The 19,181-nt window shown below is 44.4% G+C and overlaps 1 protein-coding gene across 1 annotated transcript in view; it reads right to left on the bottom strand.

Moving 5' to 3' along the window:
- Positions 1-19,181, bottom strand: part of USH2A (usherin) — a 581,084-nt gene that overhangs the window by 365,720 nt on the left and 196,183 nt on the right. Inside the window, exons 22-25 of the mRNA XM_074989966.1 lie at positions 16,270-16,396; positions 15,725-15,826; positions 6,436-6,624; positions 5,763-5,893 (exon numbers count right to left, since the gene is read on the bottom strand). Of these exons, the coding sequence (XP_074846067.1) occupies positions 5,763-5,893; positions 6,436-6,624; positions 15,725-15,826; positions 16,270-16,396 (549 nt within the window). The remainder of the gene's footprint in view (positions 1-5,762; positions 5,894-6,435; positions 6,625-15,724; positions 15,827-16,269; positions 16,397-19,181) is intronic.

Here is a 19,181-nt window from a genome sequence, read left to right as displayed (position 1 = left end):
GACTACCTGGCCCCCCCATGCCGCGCCGGCCGAACCATTGCCCGCCCTGCCTGCTCCTGCAGCCCCACCACCAGCTGCTCCGCCCGTCACCGTCCCGTCCGCCGTCGCCCCGCCACCCACCGCCGAGGGCCAGAGCGCCGAGGGACCCCTGGAGCCACCTGACACTCGCCGGCCCCCATACCTTCCGGTCCAGCCCGCTCCCACCCAGCCACGGACCAGGCTGCAAGCTCAGCGGGGCTCCCGGCCGGCCACGCCCAGTGCCGGGCTATAGGGGTGAGGGGCCCGGGACGTGGCCCCCCCCCCTTGTATATAGTTGGACACTGTTTTTTTGGTCCCCCCGTTTGCCCCGTCCCCTCCATGTAAATAGTTCTCCCCTTTATCCTCCCTGGTTTTCTTTTTATTATTTATGGCAGACAGTTGTTTCTTTGGATTGTTTTATTTTTGTACATATTGCTTTTCTTGAACGTTTGTACCTCGTTGTTTTCTGTTTGTGGTTCACATATATTTATTTACATCAAAAACAAAAAATTTCTGAAAGAAAAAAATAAGTTTCGGCAAGGAAAAAAAAAAATTATGTTCAGCCACAAGTGCGTGCTGTCATTTGTCCAGGACAAGTGGGAGAGGGGGGCGGTGGGGTGCTCCATGGTGTGGGCGTTGGGGCAAGAGTGTGGGGGAGGAAGGGGCGGGCAGTAGGGGGCCTGGGCAGAGTTCACCCCACGGCCTGTTTGTCGAAGTGGGCCCGCAGGGCCTCCCGGACCCGGGTCCCCTCAGGGTCCACCTGCCGACTGGGGCAGCAGGTGGCTGGACGTGTGCCCTGCCGGCCTCCGCAGCCCAGCCCTGGAGAAAGGTCTCCCCCTTGCTCTCCACCAAATTGTGCAGGGCGCAGCAGGCACCCACAATCTGGGGGATGTTGTTGGGGCCCGCATCCAGGCGGGTCAGGAGACATCTCCAGCGTCCCTTCAGGCGGCCAAATGAGCGCTCCACCACCTGGCGCACGTGGTTCAGGCGCTCGTTGAAGCGCTCCTGGCTAGCGGAGAGATGGCCCGTGTAGGGGTGCATGAGCCACGGCCGGAGGGGGTAGGCCGCATCTGCGATGATGCAGAGGGGCATGGTGGTGTCCCCCAGAGGGATCTCCCGCTGGGGGATGTAGGTCCCCGCCTCCAGCCGGCGGCACAGGCCTGAGTTCCGGAAAACCCGGGCGTCGTGGGTGCTGCCAGGCCAGCCCACGTAAATGTCCTGGAAACGTCCCCGGCTCTCCACCAAGGCCTTCAGGACGACAGAATGGTAGCCCTTTCGATTGAGGTATTGTCCGCCACTGTGATGCGGGGCGCGGATGGGGATGTGAGTCCCATCCAGAGCCCCGAAGCAGTTGGGGAAGCCCAGGGTGGCAAAGGCGGCGATGGTGGCATCTGGGTCCCCCAGCCTCACGAGCCTGTGCAGGAGCATGGCGTTGATGGCACGCACAACCTGCAGAGAAAGCACATGGGACGGCACCAATGAGGGGTGAGCAGGGTGTGCGTGGCCCTGCCCTGCCCTGCCCTGCCCTGCTCTGGCCCCCCTGCCCTGGCCTCCCCCCATGGGTTCGCTTACCTCCATGAAGACAGCCCCGACGGTGGCCTTTCCGACACCAAACTGCTGGCCCACAGATCGGCAGCTGTCGGGAGTGGCCAGCTTCCAGACAGCGATGCCGACCCGTTTCTCCACTGTGAGGGCACGCCGCATGGCAGTGTCCTGGTGCCTGAGTGCGGGGGTGAGCCACTGGCACAGCTCCAGGAATGTCTGCCGGCTCATCCTGAAGTTCCTGAGCCAGTGGTCGTCGTCCCACTCCCCAAGCACCAGCCGCTCCCACCAGTCGGTGCTGGTGGGGTAGCTCCACAGCCGCTGGCGTGTGAGGCGGGGGGTGGAGCGGGGTGCTGCAGGGGTAGGGGTTGAGCCCTGCTGCCCTGGGGGCATCTCCTCCCCTGGGGCAAGGAGGTGCTCAGCTGCCTCCCGCATGGCATGGGTCAGGGCAAGCCCTGCTCCTGCCGGGAGGGCTGGGTGGACCTCTAGCTGCTGCTGCTGCTGCTGCTGCTGGGGGTCCATGACTGCGGCGCCCGGGGTCTGTGTGCCTATGGCTCCTCAGACCGCGTGCTGTGCAGGCTGAGTGTGTCCGGGAGGGGCCCTTTAAGGGAGCAGCTAGCTGTTGCCCCGGAAGCGCTAGTCCGCCCTGTGACCCTGTCTGCAGCTGTGCCTGGCATCCCTATTTCGATGTGTGCTACTTTGGCGTGTAGACGTTCCCTCGCTGCGCCTATTTTGATGTTGGGCTGCGCAACGTCGAAGTTGAACATCGACGTTGCCGGCCCTGGAGGACGTGTAGAAGCTATTCATCGAAATAACCTATTTCGATGTCGCCACATCGAAATAGGCTACTTCGATGTAGGCTTCACGTGTAGACGTAGCCATAATGTACTAAAGCCAAGCCTTAGGTATACAGTTTATACCGTTTCTTTGTTCTCAATGTAAGTATGGCTTTCAGAAGAAAGACAGATAGGTTGACTGGGTAGCTTAGAGAAAATTCTTACACCATATTAAGAATGAAAGGAGTGAGCCTGAGCCCCACCTCATCCCTGAGTAATGTTACCCACACATTTTTCTGGTTGGCACAATAGCCACTAAAACACAGCATACCCCTTTTTGCAATGGGATTTGAACTCTACCTGCTATTAAAAACTGCATCTGCTATAGTTTGCTTAGGAAAAGAGCTTGCTGAAAGTAAACACAACAAAATAAATGGTGATCCATAGGGTGAAGACCACATAGAAAAAGCAAAGGAACTTCATGTTATCATGCCATGTACGTGCCCAGCTATAGATCTGTTCAATACAGAAACCCTAGCATGAGAGGTGATACGTTATTCCTGACTCTCCTTCATTCAGATCACATTGTACCTAAAATGGTTCCCTGGAAAAGTAGTGTGACTTCTAACCTATTTTTCAGTGCAAATTTGTTTTGATCAAGGCTCTCAATGACAACATCATAATTTATGAACAGCATTCTATAAACCTCTCTTCTACACAGTGTGTGTGTGTGTGTGTGTGTGTGTGTGTGTGTGTGTGTGTGTGTGTGAATGAGAGAGCTTAACTACACAGAGAACACTTCAGACATATGTGTGTTTGCAACAGCAGACTGAAAGGAACGAGAAAATGTACCTCTTCACACAACACTCCTGGACGTGAGTGGATGAGGTGAAATGAAAACTGCTAATGGAGACAGGGAAGTATGACCAACCACACATTTCAGTGCTGTAATAACCAGCTTGGTTGCAACACCTAAACTGACTAAAAAAGGAAATTGACTTTTGAAGGTGAAATTATTTTTTTCTTTGCTTACTTTGTGTATTTGACAGCACTTTTTGTATGGTCATTGTTTCCTCTTTATAGTCAGATACTCATTATTTTCTGTTTCTGCAGGTTTTTTTCAAAAAAGCAAAAAATTAAAATGCACTTAAAGTTACGAAGATGTAGAGGCAAAGTAACAAAAATTGTCAGGTGAAACTGGTACACATAAGGCCCAAGATTAATTTTAAAACTGGGACTAAGTCCCTTTAGTTATTTTAGTTTTAAACTAAAATTACCCTAAAAATCAACACAAAGTGCATTTGTTGCCGTTTCATAATTTATAACAGAACTTTAAAGAGGAAAGAGTTAAAGTTTAAAAACACAGAGGTAAGTTAAGTAACAACTGATGGCATAGATGATGTATGCAGCATTGCTGTAGCCATGTTGGTGCTAGGATATTAGAGAAACAAGCGGGGTGAGGTAATACCTTTCATTGAACCAACAAGCTTTCAAGCCACACACAGCTCCTTATTCACTTCTGCAATACATCGGCACTGCTGTGATCAACACTGTGGCATCTGTGTTGAAAGTATGCTATGCCTACTGGAGTGCACTCTGCTGGTGACATAATTATCTCACTTCAAAGAGCTAAGTCGGTGGGAGAGCATCTCTAACCAGCTTTGCGTGGCATAGACATTGCATTAAGTCCATGTAAATTACACCACTACCTTGCAAGTTGTGCACCTCTGCGGCCACTCAGGAGAGATTCATATGCCACCCAGATGATTAGTACTCACCACTAGGTTTTCTGTTTCTGCTACTGCTGCACATTCATATATGCCTCAGTGTACCTAACAAAAGTTATTCTGTACGTGGATGAAAAAAAAAACTTAGAGGGAACATTGGTTAACACCCCTGAGCAAGATCAAATTAAGCACTAATATAGATGAGGCGTGGGAGTGTCACAGCTAGAAGAAAAGTTTAATAAGAATGAGTAGATTACACATATTTTAGAATAAATAGATGACAAGGTAGATGGTTTAGAAGAAGCAGATGACATATTTCAAGGCATCATTCAAGGTGAAGTGGTCCATTAACACCTTTCCAGTCATAGGGAGGTTAGGAGTGGAGGTGGTGGTGGGAGTTAGTAGTTTATAAATTGTTGCAATAAACCATAAATCCAGTGTCTGTATTCATTCCATGATTTTATTGTCTAACAGACTTATGAATTTAAGCTCGAGGGCTAGTCTTTCAAAAGGGTTGTGCATGTTTCCTTTGAGGATCAGCACTGATAGGTCAGATATCAAGTGATCTCTTTCTCAGAAGTGTTCATCCACAGGTGATATGGTGTATTTTCTCTTCTTATTTCCTGAGAGTTCAGTCAGATGTGTAGTGATGGACTCCAACTGCATACCCCAAGATTTCATCTACCACACCTCAATGGAACATGTGAGAGCCAGCTACAACCCATATAAGATGGAGACGAATCCTGAAAAAAATGTTTCCTGAACCCCTCTTCTGGCCCTCAAGAAATTCCTCCGAACTCTCCAAGCTCATCAGAAGAAGAAAGCTCAAACTCAAAGTGATGCGAGACCCTGCCAGTACAACAGATGCAACGTCTGCACACATAGCTCAATAGCTATCATGGTCAACAACTTGCAAAACTTCAAGATACACAGGTCCTATACATATGCCTATATCAATGAACTCAATGCATCTGTAGAATTGAAGAGTTTAACACGATCAAAGGACTAAATTAAAAATAAAAAAGATTTGAAAGAGATGTAATGATTCACAGCATAAATCAGTTAATGGAGGTTAGGAAGAAAATTTTTCTCTAGGCAGGTGCAAGTTTTTTCCTCACATCTTCCCCTGAATCATCTGATATAGGCCACTGTCAGAGATAGGATAATGAACTAAAGTGGCCCATTAGTCTAATCTAGTGTTGCAATTCTTCTATTCCTATTAAAATGGAAAATTATTGCTGATAAGAAAACTCCTGATTATGATACTCTATTAGGGGGTGGAAAAGTTTCTTTAGGGAAGTGAGAAAACACTTGTAACTTGAGATAGTTGAACTGAGCTGGATAAAGTTCTTGTAAAGTGAATGTACAAAAAATAATCCCACATTGTCAAGGGCATGGACTGGATGACATAATATAGGTGTTTTCTATCACTCACATTCTAATTGCTTAAAATCCAGCAGGAAATGTTGCAGTGTAGGTGACATACTGATTTTTCTTGTTTAAAATATATACATTTGTTATGCCTTCTTCCCTTTCAACCCTTGTTCTGTACATTTTAACATATTGCACTAATTGGCATTTGGTGAACATATAAGATTATATGTTTTGAAAAAATAAATAGAGAAAGACAGGACAACAAGAAAATCTCATACAAGTTATCTGAAAAAAAATATTTGTAATAATTCACTTCTGAACATACTGCAAGGTAATCTGGCCCTTCCTTGTTGTAAACAAACAGAAGTAATCCATTCAGTTGGTCTGTTCGAAACTTAAAGGATATTTCAAAGTCGAGTCCACCAGGAAAAATATCTGAATGGAGTTCCAGGAACCCTTGAAAGACAAAACAACACACAAGTTTTTAAAATAAATAAATCAAAAGGAAAGATACTGCTTTTCACAGTCATTTATAGAATTCTGACAGAGCAGGCTGCATTTATGTTCTAGAACAGTGTCCTTCAGCCTTATATGCCAATTCATCATAATATGGAGCATAACATCCACAAAGGAAACATGGTGCAGCAACCTAATACTTCATTGTGAGGTTTACATCAGAATGTTCCATGGACGCATCACAGTGTTGTATGTTAACATTCAGAAGGTATGCCCTCTCCTTTCGCAGGCACTATCAGCACCTGCAAAACAGCTCTTTATAGTTAATGTGTGTGTATTGCAGGCAGCCGCACTTGTTGCTAAATGTAATTCATTCAGTGGGCATGAATTGTGCTTGTAAACATAGCAGCTAAGCCTTATTCCCACTGAAAATAACAAAGTATAAGTAAAAGTATGTTTAAAAAGAGAACAAATGAAATACAGGTGTGATACTTTATTCAATTTGAATATTTATTGGTCCACTATGTAATATATAATTTTACCTTTGCCAAGAAAACGTGCTCCTTCCATAAGGGCAGTGGGACAGCCTTCCCAAATGTGATAGACATTGTTTTGCTGTTCAGCATCCTGCCATTTTAACGGTTCCCAATGTTCATAGGGATTGTGCGTTTTTTTCAAAAACACATCACTGAGACACCCCACAAAACCTCTCCGGATTATTTTCTTATTCCCTGCAAAAGTGAAAACATCATTTGTGAAATTAACCCCGCATACACGTATTATTATTTGACCCAGGGAGGTGATCCAGAGGGAGAGAGGTATAGAGAGCAGCCAGGCCCTACCCTGAAAAATATACAAATGCAAACCTACTCTGCTTAGTTTGCATAGTCCTTTACTTCTGAGGCGGACATCAGGGATGACTGTTGGAATCAATTTCTTAAAAAACTATGGTAACATGTTTTTCTTTTTTGGTGAATTGATATAGAGATGTAGGGAGTTGAAGCTTTTTAGTCTACTAATTCCAGGGACTTGCTGTGGAAGGAGTTTGTTTTTTTAACCTGATTTATGAGATCAGGGAACTTTATGTAATACCTGCACTTAACCCAATGTGCTGTTTTGCTGGGCACATGTCGGCCATGTCTATGCTTGCATTCCTCTTTAAAAAGAGGCATGCAAATGAGGGAAATCAAAATTGCAAATGAGGTGCAGATTTACATATCTAACACCTCATTTGCATGTTCCCTTTTGAAAGAAGAGCAGTGTAGACACAGCTCTTTCAAAAGTAAACCCCATCTTCGAAAGAACCCTTCTTCCCCCAAAAAATGGGAACCCTTCTTCCCATGTCTGCACTGCTTTTCTTCTTTTGAAAGAAGAATATGCAATTAAGGTGCTAGATATGTAAATATGCACCTCATTTGCATTTTCAATTCCCCTTATTTGCATGCCTCTTTTGAAAGAGGATGCAAGTGTAGACACAGCCCTATGGAAAAACACTCCATAGTGTCAAGGGTTACAACCCTCTAATCTGAGGTTAGGTCCATAAAAGGCTATTAGCCAACTGTAGGAATGGTATCCCTGACCTCTGATTGTCAGAGGCTGGAGATGGATGGCAGGAGACAAATTGCTTGATCATTGTCTTTGGTCCACCCCTTCTGGGGCACCTGGCACTGGCCACTGTCGGCAGACAGGCTACTGGGCTGGATGGACCTTTGGTCTGATCCAGTATGGTTGTTCTTACGTTTCCTGAAATCCAGCTTTACATCAAGTAGCATAGCTTCATCACCTGTACTGCCAAAAAGCTCTCGGCAGCTATTCAGGAAAGGGTTGAATTTGCCCTTCTGGATAACTGGAAACTTAATGACAAAAGTAAGTTTGTAAACCCAGCAGAGCAAACACAATGTCAAGAGAATGAGTTGGAGTCTATTCCAGGCTCACACCATGAAATTAGTTGTCAATTCAGTTCTAAGTCTTTATTACTGAAGGTGCTGTAAACTTGAAAATACTGTTTGACTTTCAGATCCCAGTGTTGTCAGGTAGGAAAAGCATCTTTTTACTTGTAACTGGAGCAGACAGGATACATAGCCACCAAGACACAACAAATACAAAACCCCGGAATACCATTTTTACTTAGTCACTTCTTCGAATACAGAGGACTTTAAATAGTAGCAAAATCTCAGTGTGTGTAATCTGCACTCTTCTTTGCATGTGGACACGACTATGTGCAGATAGTGCAAAATATTACAACAAAGGTTCAAACTGCCACCTGCACAGGTGAAATGTACCTGGGTCCTACATAAATAGAGCATAAGTAACTCATTTAGCCACTTAATTGTGTTCTACTGCTCATAATGTGCTTTCTTTCCAGATGTCTGAAGTAAAACTCAAGTGCATAAGAATTTAGAGAAACAGTATGGTCCAGTGGCACCAGACTGGAACCCAGGACATCTTGATGCGGTAACTTAATCCACCACATATTTCCTGTGTGACCTAAAAGTCTTTTAGTTTCTCAATCTGTAAAACGTCTGTAACAGTATTTCCCTTCATTCCTCCCCACTCCTCCACACACAAGGGTGTTGAAAGGACAAATACAGTAACAAATGCAAGGCACTTAGGCTATGTCCACACTAGCTGGGGCTCCTGTTGATATGACATAGTAGTAGGCATCCTTCAGTCTGCATAGACTATGGATCGCGCCCTTTAAAGTTTCAATTGAGGACTTCATTTACAGCGTCTGTTGTGACTATAAAGACCCACACGAGAGTGACAGTCCTTGCTGCATCTCTTGCAGATGTAGTGGGTGTCTGGCAAGTCCTTATTGTGCTTTCTGTGCGCTCGCTTCTCCTCTGCTAGCTGTCTGATCTTCACTCGCCCTTCCAAAGGCCCTTGTGTAATCCCTGCCTCCATCTGCTGCGGTCGTCTGCTAGATCTTCCCAGTTGTCCAGCTTGATGTCTACCTCTCTGAGGTCTCTCTTGCAGACATCTTTGAAACGCAACTGGGGGCGTCCGGGAGGTCTTTTGCCAGAGGCTAGCTCACCATACAGGATGTCTTTTGGAATCCTTCAATCGTTCATCCTGTGGATGTGGCCAAGCCAGCGGAGTCAACGCTGCCTGAGGAGGGTGTGCATGGTTGGGATTCCAGCTTGCTTGACGACGGTGGTGTTGGTCACTCTGTCCTTCCATGATATTCCAAGGATGCGCCTGAGGCAGCGCAAGTGGAAGATGTTCAGCCTCTTTTCCTGGCGGGCATACAGGGTCCAAGTCTCGCTGCCATAAAGGAGGGTGCTGAGGATGCAGGCTCTATAGACTTGCATTTTGGTGTGAGTGTACAGCTTGTTGTTATTCCACACTCTCTTGCTGAGTCTGGACAGAGTTGTGGCTGCTTTTCCGATCCTCCTATTTAGCTCAGTGTCCAACGACAGGGTGTCAGTGATGGTGGACCTGAGGTAAACGAACTCGTGGACAACCTCTAAGGTATAGTTGTCAATGCTGATTGATGGGGATTCAGCAACATCCTGACCGAGTACGTTCGTCTTCTTTAGGCTGATGGTAAGCCCAAAGTCCTTGCACGCTTTGGAGAACCGATCCAGCAGTTTTTGAAGCTGGTCTTCTGTGTGAGACACTACAGCAGCATCGTCTGCGAACAGAATGTCTCTGATGAGGACTTCTCGCACCTTAGACTTAGCTTTCAGCCTTGCAAGGTTAAACAGTTTCCCATCAGATCTTGTGTGCAGCAAGATGCCCTCTGTTGAAGATCCAAAGGCATGCTTCAGGAGGAGTGCAAAGAAGATCCCAAACAATGTTGGAGCAAGCACGCATCCTTGTTTGACGCTGCTCCTGATTCTGAAAGCATCCGATAATGCACCGTCATATTGGATGGTCCCTCTCATGTTTTCGTGGAATGACTGGATCATCTTCAGTAACCGTGGAGGACAGCCTATCTTGTGGAGCAGTTTGAACAGACCATCCCTGCTGACCAAGTCAAAAGCCTTGGTCAAGTCGATGAAGGCTATGTAGAGTGGCTTTCTCTGCTCCCTGCACTTCTCCTGCAGCTGCCTTAGAGAGAAGACCATGTCAATGGTAGACTTCTCTGTGCGGAATCTGCACTGCGATTTGGGGTACACCCTCTCAGCAATCTTCTGGAGTCTGCCAAGGATGACGCAAGTGAACAGTTTACCAGTGACGCTTAGGAGGGAGATTCCACGGTAGTTGTTGCAGTCGCTTCTGTCTCCTTTGTTCTTATACAACGTTACAATGTTAGCGTCGCGCATATCCTGTGGAACCTCACCCTCTTTCCAGCACAGGCACAGTAGCTCATGTAGGGGTTCCAGGAGTGTGTCCGCGGCACATTTGATTACCTCTGGTGGTATACCATCCTGACCAGGAGCCTTTCCTGCTGCAATGCTGTAGATGGCTCTCTTCAGTTCATCCAAAGTCGGTTCTTGATCCAGTTCGTCCATTACTGGTAGGAGCTTGACAGCATAGAGGGCTGCATCAACCACAACATTCTCGCGTGAGTACAGCTCGGAGTAGTGCTCAACCCAGCGCTCCATCTGTTTGGCTTTGTCAGCGATGACTTCACCAGATTTGGATTTCAGAGGTGCCATCTTGTTCTGGGTGGGTCCTAATACCTTCTTCATACCCTCGTACATTCCTCTGAGATTACCAAAGTCAGCACAGGTCTGAATGCTGCTGCGTAGCTGGAGCCAGTGGTTGTTTGCACAGCGCCTGGCTGTCTGCTGTACTGTTCTTCTGGCCTCTCTAAGTGCTTGCTGGGTACTCTGGCTCGGTGAGCATTTGTACTTCAGGAGTGCAGTGCGCTTCTTTTCAATGCCTGGAATCATCTCATCGGAGTTAGCTTCGAACCAGTCGTTCGTGTTTCTAGCTCTTCTTCCAAACACCAACAAGGCCGTGTTGTAAACTGTATCCCTCAGATGTTGCCATTTGGATGTCGCATCGACGCCCCCAGGCCGCTGCGCAGATTTTCCTGGAGGGTCTCTCTGAACTTTTCAGCTTTCTCCGAGTTTGCCGTCTTTCTGGCATCAATGCGGGGCCTTCCAGCAGGTTTAGAGCAGTACAGCTTCTTGGGTCTCAGCTTGAGCTTGGAGCAAACTAGCGAGTGATCTGTATCACAGTCAGCACTATGATAGCTGCGTGTCAGAAGGACGTTTTCGAGGTTATTACGCCTAGTGATGACCACATCTAGTTGATGCCAGTGCTTCAAGCGTGTGTGTCTCCACGACACTCTGTGCTGTGGCTTTGTTCGGAAGAATGTGTTTGTGATGCACAGATTGTGGTACGTGCACAGTTCAAGGAGATGCTGTCCATTGTCATTCATTTTTCCCACACCGAAGTGTCCTAAGCAGGAAGGCCATGAGGCCCAATCAGCTCCAACTCTTGCATTGAAGTCACCCAAGATGTACAGTTGTTCACGAGCAGGTATTTGTGCTACAGCAGCACTAAGCATGTCGTAGAACTTGTCTTTTACTTCTGGTGTGGCATACAGGGTTGGGGCATAAGCGCTGACCAGGTGGACAGGACTGGCGCAAGTTTATTAGCCATTCTCCTGGTGCATTTTGCCTCACAGGGTCCAGCCAGGCCCTGAAAACTTTTGTCACCAGCAGGGGGGTGCCATCCCCTCAGCAACAGCCCCTGAAAGTATTTCCTGATGGAGGAGCCACCCCCCTCCAAACACACATACGTTACTCTACAAGGGCCAGTCAGATCTTGAAAATCTTTGCCACTAGGAGGACCAGCCCTGCAGTACTCAGCAAGCCCCGGAAAATGTAAAGTGCAAAAGCATTCACCCCATGCAAGCCAGAACATTCTGCTATTTGGAAGCATGGTCCACACTGCACAGCCAGCACGTGATGGGGTGGGGTCGGGGCTAGGCATGTGGCTTGGTGGCAGAGGCTAGCCTGCCAGCCATATGGTGCCTGTGGAGGAAGGGGAATACCCCATACAAATATGTAGTGCAGAAAAGAAGTTCCTCAGTCTCTCATACAAGCATGACCTCCACAGCCCAGACGCCACGTGGTGTGGTGGGGCAGAGGCTAGCCTGCTAGCCAAACTGAGACACTGGCTCTCCGGATGACTCCATGCTGGGGCTTTCTGAAGTGTCTAGATGTGATTGCCACATCAATCATAAAGAGAGAAATTCAAAATGCCTGGCTTCCTGTTTCCTACTTCCTGCACACCTTGAGAGCAGGGGAGGTGAAAGCGGACAGAGCGCACACCCCTGGGGCATTGTGGGATACCTGTGGGACACCAATACAATAATTTTAAAGTAGCACAGTTTCCTCACTAGCATTAATTCAAACTTGGCATTTTGCTGACATATGGTTGACGTTTAAGAACTTACCCTTCCTAAAAGTAATCTAGTGGTATTTGCAGTGAAGACAGTCACATTGCAAATCAAAGTAAGTCCCTTAAAAATGACTTTATGCTGTAGTGTAGACATTAGTCTTAGATACTCCTTTATTGGGAGCCATATAATTACCTACATTAACTAGATAAGTAAAGTTGGTGCAAACACTGCAGTGTAGCAGTGTTTCCTGTGCTCTAATACTGGAGTAAATAACGAGCATGGCATAAGGATTCACCTTGCTGGTCCAGTTACATTATTTTGAATGGGATGTGAAAAAATCCCACTTGTTGACACTCGAGAGCCCATGACAGTTGTGCCAGAACAAGTTGTTATGTCTGGTATCCTGGTTAAATATAACCGCCCGTTGCATGTAGCTTTGGGTAGTTGCATTCTGCATTCCTCTACTCTTTCAGCTCTCCTGCCCGTACTGGTGTACAGGGCTGCTGAACCCCTGGCGCATCAGCAGTTAAGATCTTGGACAATTCAATTTGAGGGAATGAAAGTGGTATTTTCAAATTGTTGGTCTTCAAGTAGTTTACAAATAAAAATTACTAAAAATATTTAGTTTAGAGAAAAAGGCCCATTAGGTCCGTTCTCAAGAACTGATTTTCTTACTGCCAACACAGTAGCACAGCTTACACAGAAGCTCAAGACCAAGCACAATAATTAGTTATTGACCATCACTATTTTATTCTTAAATAAAGGGACAGAAAATATCAAACAACACAAATGACCAAACAAAAGTTGAACTGGTTACTTCCACTGCAATCTATTCTGTATCTCTCTCTGTGGAGAGTTTTAACAAAGATTAATCTTCTAAGAGCACGTCCTCTGAGAGGTGCTTTCCTCTTGGTTAGTTAGTACCAAGGTATATTGTTTCTCCAAATTATTGTGAATCCATTCTTCACTATATCCTTCGATAACTAGGTATGTTTGTACATAGGTAAAAGAATTTTGTATCCCAGCAGGTGGACTTGTCAATAAATAATCAGCCAGTGTATGGCTGGCTATGTAAACAATGTTTCATCCTGTGATATCAAATAAATATTTCCATCCATTACTTATAATAAGCCATTTAAGGAGCTGTTTTGAGACAAGCCAATTAACCAATATTAAGAATCTTAAATCCGACTAAATACACTATTTGTCTGATTACCCATTTTCTTGCCAGGAATACACAGACTAACCATTTAGTGATTAACAGGAGAAACTATTAATCTTTTAAGTTACAACAGCATTTCAGTATTCCAACAAAATCACCACCAAAGTTTGAAACCTAAGCCCTTGGGAACATTTTAGCCAATTTTTAATCATCAAACTATGCTTAGATCTTGGAGAGGTTTCATTAAGTTAGTTTCTTCTGGAGAATTCTGTTTCTTTTCTATATTTGGCAGCTTGCTTGTGGAGATGGCCAGGATGAGTGATAGAGTGCATGCTGCCTATGTAGAGTAGCAAGGGTTGGGCATGTGGGGTGTTCGCTTTGGTCTTATATACACTTGTTTTCATGAAATTGTAAGCAAACACACCTCTTTCAGGCTTGTTAGATTCAAGTTGGTTGCTGCCATGCCTTCATTGGCTCCAGGCCTTCTGGAATGGCTTAGGTCAGCAGCTTTCAAATTAGGGTCCACTCACCTCACTGATCCATGCTTTCCCATTCCTCCTGAATGGCAAGTGTGCAGGATGAAATGCTGAAAGGGAGGGCAACGAGCAGGAACAGAGATGGGGATAGGGATGGGGAGGAATTGTGTCTGTGGCTGCCAGAGCTACTGATCAACTTCAACCCCACCCCCCAGTGCCTCCAGCATGCTGAGGAACAGCTGATTTGTGGGATGCAGCCAGGAACCTGAGAGAGAGAGGAAGGAGTAGGGAGAGGGTGAACTCAGGAGAGGCAGGGTAGAAAGAGATAGGGAAGAGGAAGGTTAGAGGTGGAGCAGAGATGGGGGTTTGGAGGAAGGGGTGGAGTTTGGGTGGGATCTGGGGTCTTCAAAAATGTTTACATAAAAATGGGTGTCCTCAGGTTGCTAATGTTTGAGAATGGTGGGCTTGGGTGACAGTTTCAGCTCCTGAATATGCCATTTACTTAACTAATATGCAATATTTCTTTAATTGTCTTTGTTCTTGTGGCCAGAAGGATCTCCATAACTTTTGAAGTTAGTTTTATCTATTGTATTTGGTTCATTTTCTGGGTTCTTAGAAAGAGCTTTTCAATGATAACCAATTTGAACTGCCATCTGGAGGGCCTGGAGCTGGAAGCCAGGGCAACAAGAACTAACGCCCCACCATGCCGTCACACCACAGAGGGTAACACTGTGATTTGCAGTTATGAGTCTGTAGATTTTTCTGAATTAAATTACCCTTCCCCTGCCTTTCCACCACTAACTTGCCCCCAGAATGAGATTTGACTGTATAGTGTTCGCAAGCTATTTTGGTGAGGCTTCAGGGGCAGGGAGGTGTTTAGGCTACTTCACCTCTAGATGTGTTACACTGATAATACAATCCAACCTTCCTTTCACATCAGGTTTCTTTCTAAAAATGTTTCTGTGGTTTATCAGATTTGTGTTTCCTTGTTCCTGGAACACAGAAGCAGAAACATCTGGAATTTCTCTGATTAGCTTTAGCAATTTTTAACATTATTAGCTAAGCAAGTGTATTGTCCTATTTCTAAGCATCATTGTTATAGTACATGTGTAGCTACACAGTGGGGCTGACAGCCACCATGGGCCCCAGGGCCAGGTGCAAGGGTAGCCCAGCCCCACAGCCCTGAAAGGGATGGGGCCAAGGGCAGACAGACCTTTGTACCACTTGCCTCATGGCAATGCCCCCCACCCCATTCCTTCAGAGGCACTGGAGCAGTGGAGCAACGCTTTACAAATGGCATTTACTATGGCATTTCAGAGGGGCTCAGAGCTCATGTCTCCACCATTGCTGAAGTAGTGACATGTGCTTTTGAGACGCTGGGTCTAGGGGCATCTGCTCCCTTTGCTCCCCGATTGGCAGGCCTGTAGCTACACATTAATATTCAGTAAAGGCATCAAGAAGTTCATAAAGACTTACAATTATTGTAACTTAATTTTTATATTTGTCTTTACAGCAGTACGAAGATTGCTCCCACACAATACTTTGGAATCCTTATGCTACATGAAATAGAAAATGCACTTTATGTATATGTTGCTAACTTAAAGGAACATTACCTTTATATTTAAGTCAACATATGCATGAAGGAATGTTGCTTATATTGCTATTGAACGCAACCAAAAAGCACTTTCTATCATTGACAATGCAAATAAAAGAAAATGCATGTGTCTAAGCTTTGATTAAACAATTATATAAATTATGCAAATTAACGTCTGCCCTCAGGTTCCTGGCAAAGCCTCAATGCAGCCCTCAGGGTTGCGAAGGTAGGTAAGTCAAGATCTCTACTGCAGTGGATTTCAGGTATATCACACAAATAATATAGCTCCACTTACCCATGTCTTTTCTTAGGATAGTGTAACCTTGAGGAAGTCCTCCAACAAAAACACCTGTGTTTTCCCCAATAATGGTATTGCCACTTGTAGCTGAGGAAGAACCTAAAAACGGGGGAAAGGAGGGTCTTTTTTCTATGCACATTTTTCAATAAATCAGTTCTAAAGTGATACTGTATCATATATTAGATCCAGGATTCAAAAATAGTACAATGTATGCTTATATAGTGTCCTCTTACACAAGCCCCATGATGCTTTATAATGGCATTTTGCAATAGAACAACATTATAATAGCTGCATAATCATCAAAAAGTATAAAGAGACAAAAATCCTCAAGTATTAAAGTTTCCAGTGATTGACAGACCATAGCTATCATAGTAAAACTTTATTGTGGATAGTGAAAACTGTACCATGTACTGTGACCAATCTGACCATGAAAATGTGTGCACATATTTTAGACACATAGATGAGGGAAAGCAGGGAAAGTGAAAGCAAGTGAGTAATACCCTGTTGACAATGATATAATGTGATGGCAATGGGTTAATTACCTGTGTACTGACTATCCACAGTGATTTTTCCCAACGCCTGATTTCTTGTAGCAATTACATGGTGCCAAACATTATCATTGTATTGCCTTCCACCATCATTTGTGGGAGTAACTGCCACTGCAGATCCCTTTCAAGAAATATTTAATATATTAACAGAAGGTATCTTGCTAGATTATATATGCAGGTAAAATATAAGCATTTAGGTACATTGCAACCTTTGCCTCAGACACACAGGGCTTGTCCACACATGCCCCAACTTCGAAGGGGACATGGTAGTCAAGCTGATGAGAGATTACAAATGAAGCACTGTGTTGAATATGCAGCACTTCATTAGCCTAATTCTCCCCTGTAGCAACTTCGAAGTGCTTGCATGAGTGTAGCCATGGACACTTCAAAGTACCTGTGCTACTTCAAAGTGCCTTTACTCTTCAAAACTGATGAATAATGGTTAACGTTGAGCAAGCTTTACCCATCTCTTCACAATCCCAATCCTTGGTAAACTAGCCTACTCAAAAGTCTGTGTCTGGGGATTCAATTTAGTTATTACTACAAGTTAGCACATATATTCTTTTCTGACACCCTCTGAAACTCCACAGACTTCAGTGGGAGTTTTGTTTAAAACTGAAGTTTTGTAATGTTTCAACACACAGCTACTGGGTGGCTCTTGGGCAACTTGCAGTGTATGAAATGAGAATCCAGTGTACAAAAGCCACGATCACATTTAACAAAACTGGGATTGTTGTTTGGCAGTTTCTATTGCTAAGTAATGTCTTTAAGTAAAGGGATATTTGTAAGGCAGTATTGGAAAGCCTGGACTGTGGATAAAGACAGGACTTTAGTGTAAAAGAAAGTCCAATCGCTTTTGAGAAGAGAAAAGTCATACAAAAATGCAGCAGAAAAAAAGTGCAAGGCGATGGTTTTAAGATGCCATTCATAAGTAAGAGATGCACACAAAATAAATGTTAATTTAATCATAACCTTTGACAAGTTATATTAAAATTATTTGGACATAAAAAGTGTAAAAGATCAGATAATTGACACACACAGAGAGCTCAATGGCTAATGACTAGTACAAAACCTTTCTAAAGACAGGTTGAACCTCTCTGGCCCAGCACCCTCTTGTCTGGCAACATCTGTAATCTGGCATGATTTTAGTTAGCCAGATGACCACGTAACAGTATGACCAAATTTCCCATTGCCCACTAAAGTTTATTTGCAGCCACCAATGCTAGATCTCAGTGTTCTCTGCTGTTATTTACTCCTAAATGTCTTCGAGGAGCCCAGTAAGCAGTGAAAATGTTGGTGATATGCTCAACAATATTGACCTCCAGAAAAACCTCTCTTAAAGCATTGGTCAGGTTACAAGGGTGCTGGACTAGAGAGGTTCAACCTGCACACCATTCAAAAGGAAAATAACTGATGCAGACATCACATCAAAATGAGTGATTCATTTTTTAAACAGATGTTTCTTCCATAATGCTGTAGGAAAAGGGTCTGTGTCCTAGGGCCTTTGCTGTGCATTGTTGTCTGATTGGTGCTTAAGTTCTCCAGTAATTCTCAGTAAGCACAGCCCAAGAGCATTAAATCACATTTGAATTGTAGGATAAAGTGTCTTTTCCCAGGGAATTCAGTATTATTCAATAAAATTCACTCTGAAGAGCAGGATACCAAAAGAGACATAATTTTAGGCTACAGAGCTATATACTGAAACAGTTTCTCCTCTCTTGATGTTCACACCTCCACATTAGCTGCTGATAATGGGCCACACCCTTCGTGATTAGTGACTGAATTGGCCTTGTCAGCTCTGGCCCTCCTCTTGACTGGGACTCCCTCCATTTCAAGAACCTCTAAATTTAGATCCTCCTCTGGAACCCCCACTCATGCATCTGACGAACCAGGCCTTTTCCCACAAAAGCTTATGCTCCAAAATATCTGCTAGTCTATAAGGTGCCACAGGACTTCTTGTTGTTTTTCAAGATACAGACTAACTCAGGTACCCCTCTGATACTTGAAACTTGGTTGTTACTGTTTCAGTAAAACTTGAATACTTTGGATGAAATCATATCAGCGAAGTAAGTGGGAGCTCTGCCAGTGACTTCAGAGGGACCAAGATGTCACCTTCTGCTCTTAAAAGCAAAACACTGTACTTGGGCAAAGAGCTGCATACCATATCAGAGGAAGTCAGTTTAATGTTATACTCTTGGAACATTTAAACAAGTCATTGATTTAAAAATGAAGAAGTCACATTCTAAATAGCAGGCAAAGTAACTCTCACTGGTGACTCCAATTTACTTTTATGGGATACTGGCTTTAATGGGAAAGAGCAGACTCTTGTTCTAATGTTCATTTCTGCCTCAAACACACGAGATAAGCTTTTCATTAATCGGTCTCACATGACTGGGAGGAAGAGTGAAAACAAAAATGTTTGCTTTGAAGCAAGGTTATCAATGAAATACTGTGAATGCTTGAAAATAAAATGTGCTCTCCTTTCTCACAGTTCTTATGAATCTCTCATGCTAATGTGTTTTTTGTACAAACACCTCAAGCAACAGTTAATATTGTCTTTCTATGTGACCTTTTGTACAGAGATCTCGAAGTGCCTTAATTATTCAAGATTCACAACCCTAGACTGAGCTAAATATCATTATCCCAATTTAATAAATGAGAAAAACTGAGGTAAAGAAATAAGAAATAAGCCATTTAATAATGGACAAGATAAGCATAGTTCGTCATAGCTGATTTTTTTAAATGGGTATATACACATTTTTATCTGTTGAGATTTTAACTACTGAAATGCACTTAGCCATGTATCTTCCATTTTAATTAATGTAGATATAAACATGTTTTGATTGTATCTGTTTCTTCCATGCTTTGCTTACTTCTTAGGTTGTAAGAGCTTTGGGTCAAGATTA

Source organism: Carettochelys insculpta, chromosome 3, assembly GCF_033958435.1.
Source record: "Carettochelys insculpta isolate YL-2023 chromosome 3, ASM3395843v1, whole genome shotgun sequence".
Lineage (NCBI taxonomy): Eukaryota > Metazoa > Chordata > Testudines > Carettochelyidae > Carettochelys > Carettochelys insculpta.
This window is presented reverse-complemented; position numbering and strand designations above follow the sequence as displayed.